This window comes from Paramacrobiotus metropolitanus, unplaced genomic scaffold (genome assembly GCF_019649055.1).
Source record: "Paramacrobiotus metropolitanus isolate TYO unplaced genomic scaffold, Prichtersi_v1.0 Parri_scaffold0000014, whole genome shotgun sequence".
In the NCBI taxonomy this organism is placed as follows: Eukaryota; Metazoa; Tardigrada; class Eutardigrada; order Parachela; family Macrobiotidae; genus Paramacrobiotus; species Paramacrobiotus metropolitanus.
The window spans coordinates 79,254-87,859 of record NW_026570234.1 but is presented as its reverse complement, the minus strand read 5'-3'; the positions used below and the strand labels follow the sequence as shown (position 1 = coordinate 87,859).

General features: G+C 39.8%; 1 protein-coding gene across 3 annotated transcripts; it reads right to left on the bottom strand.

Annotated features, from left to right (window-relative positions):
- Window positions 1–1,058: 1,058 nt before the first annotated feature.
- LOC129584549 (coronin-1A-like) lies at window positions 1,059–7,652 on the bottom strand. 3 transcript variants are annotated; one of them, XM_055476748.1, is made up of 15 exons: window positions 7,190–7,652; window positions 5,981–6,097; window positions 5,701–5,790; window positions 5,502–5,558; window positions 4,789–4,914; window positions 4,641–4,679; window positions 4,431–4,554; window positions 3,633–3,943; window positions 3,137–3,250; window positions 2,983–3,052; window positions 2,753–2,879; window positions 2,298–2,372; window positions 2,000–2,062; window positions 1,508–1,847; window positions 1,059–1,324 (listed from the first exon to the last, which is right to left on the bottom strand). In XM_055476748.1, exons 1-15 carry the CDS (start codon window positions 7,382–7,384, stop codon window positions 1,061–1,063), a joined length of 2,112 nt encoding a protein of 703 aa, XP_055332723.1. In that variant the 5' UTR covers window positions 7,385–7,652; the 3' UTR covers window positions 1,059–1,060. The 3 variants fall into 3 exon arrangements, with proteins under 3 accessions (XP_055332723.1, XP_055332722.1, XP_055332724.1); XM_055476747.1 differs by having other exon boundaries at window positions 1,508–1,850; window positions 7,190–7,650; XM_055476749.1 differs by lacking the exon at window positions 7,190–7,652 and adding an exon at window positions 6,359–6,497 and having other exon boundaries at window positions 1,508–1,850.
- Between the last annotated feature and the right edge of the window lie 954 nt (window positions 7,653–8,606).

Sequence of the window (8,606 nt, the reverse complement as noted above, 5' to 3'; positions counted from 1 at the left end):
ATGTACTTATTTTAATAGAAAACCAGAAAAAAAATCCTGTTGAATGCAACTTGCAAGTTGAACTGCGCTCCGGGCGAAACGACTTGATCATGAAGTCATATTCCATAAAATTAGTACGACCAGTAAGAATCGTTAACAAAATGCGACTTTCGAAGTCAAAAAGTGCGTCATAAAATCACAGTATTTAATTATATAAACAGAATATGATTTCACACTTACATGAACTGACACAAAGTCGCCACATGGTTACCCATACTGGAACAATTATTAAGTACTAATGAGCATTTTTTCTCGGAATTTCAACTTTCTACATCTAAAAAATCGTGAGGACTACACTGTACAGTACATTAATTGACTTTACACACTGTATTAATGTCACGTAGAGGCCTACTACCACAGGACGCAGATATGCTTGCAATTGTGAGTAATGGAATTACAAAATGTCTAACAAAGTAAACCATTTCTATTTACTGTTTTGTTTTTGAATAGTATTGATTTAGTTTATCCAGCTAAACAACGCTTTAAAAATGTGCAAGCCTAAAATTAGTTACACGACATTCGGAAATCCATTTTCTGGAGTTCGTTAATACTCGACCTATCTGCAAATGTGGTAGGATTAAGGACGGTAAAATCATGATCATGCCGCTGCTCTATGGCGCCGGCTGAATTAAAAGAGTTATCTACTCTAGTAGAAGTAAGTACTGCAGTTTATCCTGTCACCCAAAGTTACGGTTCAGTGACCTTCCGGTGCATCAGATTAAATGTGCATCTGGTTGTATCTAACTTATAGCTGCACATGTATGTTCTGATGTTCATAATTTACATTAGAATAATCTATATGTGTGGTATTTTGATTTGTAGGTACGTATCATATGCGAAGCCTCTTATACAGTGTAACACAGACCGAGGCGTATTTGCAGTTCACAGTCTTAATGTTGTGACCTCTCTTTGCAACCACCACAGCGGAAGCTCCTGCATTGTATGCTATCAGAACGCGAAAAGAGCAAAAGACTTGCAATATACCTTTATCCAGAATATTTGTATTTGCAGTGCAGACAAGCTAAATTTGAGACTCTCCAGTTTCTTCACGCTCACGTTCTGCGTTTTCCACCGACGCGTGTTCCAAATCAGTTGTGTCCACCATCGTCATTATCACCACTTCCTTTTCTACTTGAAGAGGGTTGTTGTCGCCACTGTATCGAGCCTTCAACATTTCAATTTCGTATCGCAATCGAAAATTTTCTTCCTCTTTCAGCTTCAGTTCTCGTTGTAAACAACAAATTGTCTCTTTTTGTTCCAGATACATTTTGTAGATTTGGGGACCCTAAAAAAGATTACCATAAAGTCAACCACAATTTTTGGTTTTTGATCGAACACATGAAAAGTAAAAGTTCCATTAAATAGATTACATGCATACACCTAGCGATGCCGGCATCCTACAATTGCAATACTTATATCTGCTACAATTACCCGCACATTGGAATAGCATTAACAGAGAAACTCTTACCGGACTTTCCGAAGAATGTGGGTTTCGATTTTCTTTATCGTTTCGCTCGTCCGACATTCTCTTTGCTACGACATCCTCACCGTGATCATGGCCGTTGAGCGTCTTTGCATCCAAAAAAGCAGGATGCACCCCGGATACTGACTGGACCGGTGTGGATCGTAATTCGCTTTCACCTTCTTCGGCGCACTCAAGCAGCGGTACAAAAGGATGTCCATTAAAAGGAGTTGGAGATTCTGACGAAGAAACGTGGTCAAGCGAATGATTCTGGCGATCATTCCACATTCTTTGTAAAGACTGGAATGACCGTGATGGGATCGTAACATTTGGATGTGACCCATCACTGCTATAAACCCAGATAACGATATTAGTAAATCTCAAAATTTGTACACAGACAATAAAATGCTTAAGAGATCATTAACTTACATCTGCCGGAATTGAAAAGTGTAATAAAATAAAATATAAATGTAATTTCTTTTAAAATGCATCTTTTACCCGGAAAACTCTGCCGGAGGATCGCCCTGCCAGCTAAATCGATGTCGCTGAAATCGATCCCCCCTGGAAAGAAAGTTCAACATTCAGCGAAATTAACAAGTACGACAACAAAAAATAAACTAGCGGCAGCGACAGAATTGCTGTTCAACTACAGCAAATGTAAACAACCAGAACGCGTTACAGCGCTAAGTCAAATACGAGAGTCGGAAGTGGCATAATGGATTCTGGAATAAGCGGAAGCTGACTTTCCCGATTACGTTTAATGCACTGCAGCATACGCCAAGCCACAGCAGCTCACCGATTATCCTGCTTAAGCATCTGGTCTTCCTTGGCCGCGACGTATAAGCTCCGAGGCCTGAAGTCTTTGTTCGATCTGTTCAAAAAAATTGCTCTAACTGGAGATGCTCATCATTTCTTTTATAAAATGTATGACGCAATGACGCATCAGCCGAACTATTCATTTCACCAATTTCACACACACAGAATATGCAGTACATGATCAGTAACCACCCAACAATAATGAATATATTATTATCAGATTAAATTTTACGGTATTCTGGATAACATCTTCGGTCAACAGCGTTAAATTACAATAAAGTCATTGAATATTTGCTTTTAGTATAACATAACTCAGTCTCTATTTTTCAACATTATAGTAACAAAAATTCATTTTTGGTAAGATAAACACCTATACTCGGTTACTTAACCTCTCTACATTGGGATCCGTCCAGCTACGGCTAAATAGAAGCTTACTTATTTTCCGTATCGTCAGCACCATTAGATCCATTGGCGTGTTTATTTGTTTTTCGCTCACTCAGTGGTCGGTAATCCACTTGTGCAGTCTCCGCAATAAAGCGGAATTTTAGTTCGTTGTTGCGATCTGCAAGAAACATACTTTCAGCCAATCCTCAATCCAGGCGTTGCCGTAACACAACTGAACAATGCAGAAAAAATGATCAAACGGAATTATGTGTTATACATACCCGATGTGATCAACTGATTCTCATCGGCTTTATACATAACCGGTTTTGATGTTTTCAGACTAGTATTGCTCTGTTTAAAGACAGCAATAAATTTAATGCTAGTTGCCAATAATGGGGATTATAATTACAATAACTCTAGAAAATGCTTATTTACTTTAAGTGAGATCAGGACCGGTTTGGCATCGTTGCCATTTAGCCATTCCTCCGTTGTCAATGCTGGTGTTGGTCCAGCAGTATCAGGGAAAAGATCTTCATGAAATAATCCGGACTGAAAGCGGAAATTGAAACTGCATTAACAGTATTTCTTTAGTCTGGCAGCAGCTTGCGCTAACTAATTATTACAATACCGGTGATATTTTTCATACTTAATCATTGTACATGATTATCACCACACTACCGTGGACCAGTTGCGTTTTAGGCGAGTTACAATTTTTCAACATTTTCACAGTACTTTAGAAAAACAGATATAAGACACACTGCAGTTGAACATACGCAAAGAAACTAATTTTCAATAAGTTTAAACAAGTTAGAGGTAAGTTTCACTAGCAATAAGGTTTACCAAAAAACAAAAAGAAACCTAAATTTATTACAATGGTTTCAATAAACCTATTCGTCAAATATGCAGTTTAAAAAAATATAACCCATCTCACCTTACGAGGAGCAATCATGGAAATTGGCTCCACGTAGTTTTTCGTTGCGTAAAGTTTATAAAATCTCCAAATTTCACATGCGTTGAAATTCAGACCACGTTTGGGCATAGCGCATACGCTTCGTTGCGGTGCAGTGGACTGATACTGACTTAAATAATGCAAATAAGGCAGCGTGTCTGTCACTTCGTAATAGCGTATGTTTCCGTCCCCCCGCCCTGCTAGATAGACTACGCTCGTATCCGGATCGTAATAGGGAAATACCACACCACTAGAAGAATCCATAATGTCCATCTTTATTGGCTGCGACAAATCTGGAAAGCAAAATGTTTTCACCAGACGGCACAATTTCCCTTAAGAAATACCGTTTTTTGCAATTACTTGCAGTTATCCGATATGAATACCAAAATACCTTTATTTTATGCAAAGTTTCGTAAAATTTGCTGTTACTTTAGTAATAATTACATATTGGGCAATTTCTGTAGCTTTTTGTGGCAAGCTCTTATATCGGTCCTGTAGTAAAGTTACCGCTGATTTAATTTTCTATCGGAATTCCGTTTGGGTAATCTCACATTACAGAAACGTCGGATGGACGGATGACAATCGTCCGTCTAGCGCATCATGCTAATCGCCAAGGCGTGAAATTTCGATACGCTAGGGAAAGTGTCATTATGTTCAAATAGTTGACAAAATCTGCATATCTATGTGGCACACGTCCACACAACAGCTACCGTAATTTCCCGTCATAATGAATTCAACAAACAGCCTCCAGCGGAAAACAGTACGCCACCGCCAACTTACTGTTGACATCCCAGAGGGCAAACTGTCTGTCGCTGTATTTGGAGAAGCCTGTGGTGAAGAGTTTTTTCTTATTGGTAACAAATGCCAGTTTCGACGGTTTTGATCCAGCGTGTCCGGGAGTCGTCTGCAATTACATGCACAAATAATGTGCAATAATCGATGAAAATTGGGGACAGTCTACAAAGTGACATCGTTCCTAATCAAACTAACCTGTGCCACACTGGCCATTCGTGGTTCAATCAATCGAATCTAGGTTCAAAGACAGAAAAAAACCACAATAATGACCTTGGATGTGATACGTGTTAAAGCGTGCCGCCGATCAGATTTCAACAAAATTTGACCGAAGGAGGAAACCAACCTGCAAATCGCGACATGTGGTAGCAAACAGGCTACCCGTGAAATTAAAACCCATTGAGCAGACCACATCCCGATGACAGTCGATCACTCTCACAGCATCTCCGCGCCCAACATCCCATACGATTACCTAAAATGTCAAACAATACAACCTTATTCCACAATTGTTAAACTAATAAAGTAAAATGTACTTCAAAAAAAGCAGCAAGCCGGTAATCAACATGACAGATATTCGTTCAGAATAATGCGCACCTGTTGTTTCGCGAATGAATAAGAGTAGATATACTAGGTAAAATGCTAGCAGCATAGTAATGTTAAAAAAGTAGTACTACTCAATTGTATGGTTTATTCATTCTGGACAGCGCAATGTTTAATTTTTTTAGAATGCCCCATACTAAGTGATCACTCTTATAATTATGCATATCATTTAGAAAGATAAACAGACAATACTGCATCTCGTAATGTTTAGTTTTACGACAGCCATACGACTATAATCAATCACACGCCGAGGTGTCAGAAAACATATATTGCCGATACCGGCGATACGGAACTTGTCGGCAAGCCGCCTGCATATTCGCCAAGCAATCTACGGATTAACGGGTTTAAGAGTTCATTTCCCGTGGTCCGTGTAATTTGTTTGTTTTGATGAACTGGACTACGTGCATGCAGTCATGCATTCATGCTGCTTGGACTACACACTTGCACAGTTGCACTCACCCATGAATCACCACCGGCTGACAACAGTATGTGTTCCGCGATTGGATGCCATTCTAACTGTAACATCCGATTAGAAACATAATGGATACAACCGTGTTGTACAAGTAGCATCCACTTTGAAAAAATCTCCAGCCGGAAATATTATGTATCGTTGACAAAAATACACAACTTTCTCAATTAGCCACAGTCACTGACCAACCTGCACGACGCGCCGCTGATGACCTTGCAGAGTGACCAGTGCATCACGCATTTCTCTGACACCTCCATCAGGAATGTGCCATATTTTCACCTGTAGGAGTATAAACATAGTATTATCATAGCTTGACTATTCAGAATTTCTTAGAGATAACATTAATGTACATGTACCGCCATATTAAAACAACGGTTGCGAGCTTAAAATTTATAATTCAGGACTGAAATTATGATAATTCCTATTAATTTTTATTTAAAATAAATACTTTACTGATATGGAAACTTACTGAACAATCTTCGCTCGCCGAAGCGATAACGTTATCATTGAAGGGATCAAATTTTATATCAAGAACGGGTCCTGTGTGTCCACTGACTTTCCCAAAGTCGAGATCAATGCGGCCAACCTGTAAAATCCATAACGATCTACGTTAAAGTCAAACAACCAAAGCAGCTGCCAGGCATGCAATAAATCACCGCTTAATGCTGCATTAAGGACTGTCTAGCAGAACTGTTGTTTATTTTCAACAGCATTATAAAGTTAACGTTCGACTAATATTCTCATTTCGTATGCAGAAAGTTTAGTTGATACAACGACGTGAGATTCAAAAACTGGATGTACGTTGTACAACCAAGATATTTTTTCTGCAGTATCTGTATACGCGCACATTTTAGCTTGGCACGGATCAATCTTGGTTCAATAAAAACTGCACAAACCAGCAGCAGAAGTCAATATTTACAGTTTTAAAACAAACAGTCTATTCAAATTTATCGCGATAATTAGTGTGATTATGGAATTCTCGGCTGCAAATTCACCGTAAGCCTTTTAAAACACTGAAACGGCACAAAAGAAGCATAGACGGCCGTCTATGTTAGACGAATACTAATCTAATCTATGCGCGACAGATATCGGATTTTTATCTGTGAAATCTAACTCTTCCCAACTGTGAATCTATAATAAACCAAAAATTGATATTAATTATACAGATTACTGATAGCGCTACCATTCTACAGCACAGTATTTCAGATATATCAATTTTAATGTCGTCGTGCGTACGCAGTGTACAGCGGCGTGACGGCATGGATTGCAAGGACATGATCGTTTAATCAATCTTTTAATCGCCCTAAAAAGCGTATCAAGGTTTCACTTTAGAATAAGTGCCCAGCTTTTTAACAGCAGATACAAGCGAGGGAAACAAAACAACTTCAATTTCCGATTTGTTCGCGGTACACAAAGTCGCATAAAAATTTGTATGTTTTAATTCAAATTAAGCAAGCCACGAGTTAAGTAATTAACGTAAGTTGTATATATATCTGTCGTATCACATAATACATATTATTCTGCATATATGCCATTGGATGTCCCATTCGCATTCTTACTGCACGGCAAGCAGGCGTCCAAAATAGTTCTAAGAGTTAAAAAGTGTGCCACCCCTGACTGCCATGCATTACCAGCTTAACGCAATCAAAAAGACAAAACACAACAAAATCTATCATACCTTTTCCAGTGGTAGAACTTGAAACGACCCCCCTCCAGCACTTTCTGTGATCACTGCCAGAAACTTCGGATTCACGCAGGCAAAATAGGTGTCGTGGGCATTTTTGGAAATGCGAATATTCTCATAACACAGCGGCTTCTTCGCTGGATCGCCATAAACATGACGAAACTTCGAAGGCCGTATCCGGAAGGACATCGTCAATTGTTACCAATTACACAAGGCAGTGCCACTGACCACTCAGGTCGCCTTCCGATCAGCGTTTATATTGGAAAACACTTTTAAATGGTCAGCTGTAAAGGAAAGCATTGGATACAAGCATCACACAACAGCATCATGCATACGTCGCGCTGTCCAAATTATTAATCTACATGCCGCAAAAGGCATAATTTGATATTGCTGCGAGGAAGAGAAAACCGTGCAACTGGTCTGATAACACAACTGATCATATTTTTCGAGTACAGGCACAGTGAATCAGCAACGCATGACGAGACCAATCGATATCAACTGAGAGTACGGTATTCGAGCAAACACACGGCGCCCGGCTTTCTGTATGGAAACCCACACAAGAAGCCCGGCCTCCATCACTTTAGGGTCAGTACCGTAACGAAGCGCATGGTGAAACGACAACCAAAACCTTATGACAGCCCCCGCAGGTGTCGGTGCATTTGCGAAAGCTACTTTGGGATGGCTGGTCAAATTGGTACTATGGTAGAGAAATCAATCTTTACTATGCAATTTATTTTGCAATTGCGAGTGTTACATGATTACTGGTGGTTCCTTTGAGAAAACCCTCGCATTTCATCATTTAATCTACGGAACCCTTAATTTTGCTGCTTACAGCCAGCCTAAGCCAGGTCGATCGGTTGTGTATCATGTGCGGTACCACTCGTACCATTCCCCCTTCAAGACTGCAGCTGGTAGAAAACGACATCAGCTTATAGCGTGGTTTAGTGCCCACTGCCCCCTGTCCACTGACAAACATTTCCTTACTTTTTCCCATTCTAGTGGTTTAAAAATACTTTATCTTAAACTGCTAATTTTTGATTCTAACGCAGAGCAGCAGAATCGAAAGACAATGCGGTTGGAAGTGGTCTGCACTCTGCATGCAGCTGGAAATTTAAGGGAAGAATGCTGAACAGATCATTCCTGTTCTCTCGCCGAGCCTCGCGCAGCTGCAGGAATATCGTGGCGTGAAGTTCGCGCATTTTTGTGTGGTACAGCGACACTAACCACTATAAATTCACGCTAGGTAGTGGCCACTTTCAATTAGTAAATAGCACTTATGGTTAATATACCGAATTACGGCGTACATTGCAGCGCGTGTTGCAAATAAGCGAGTTTCAAAAAGGTCATCATGAAACTGTCAGCGCAGTATACTCTAATGATTAGCGACTTCATCAATCTAACCTGAGGAGTT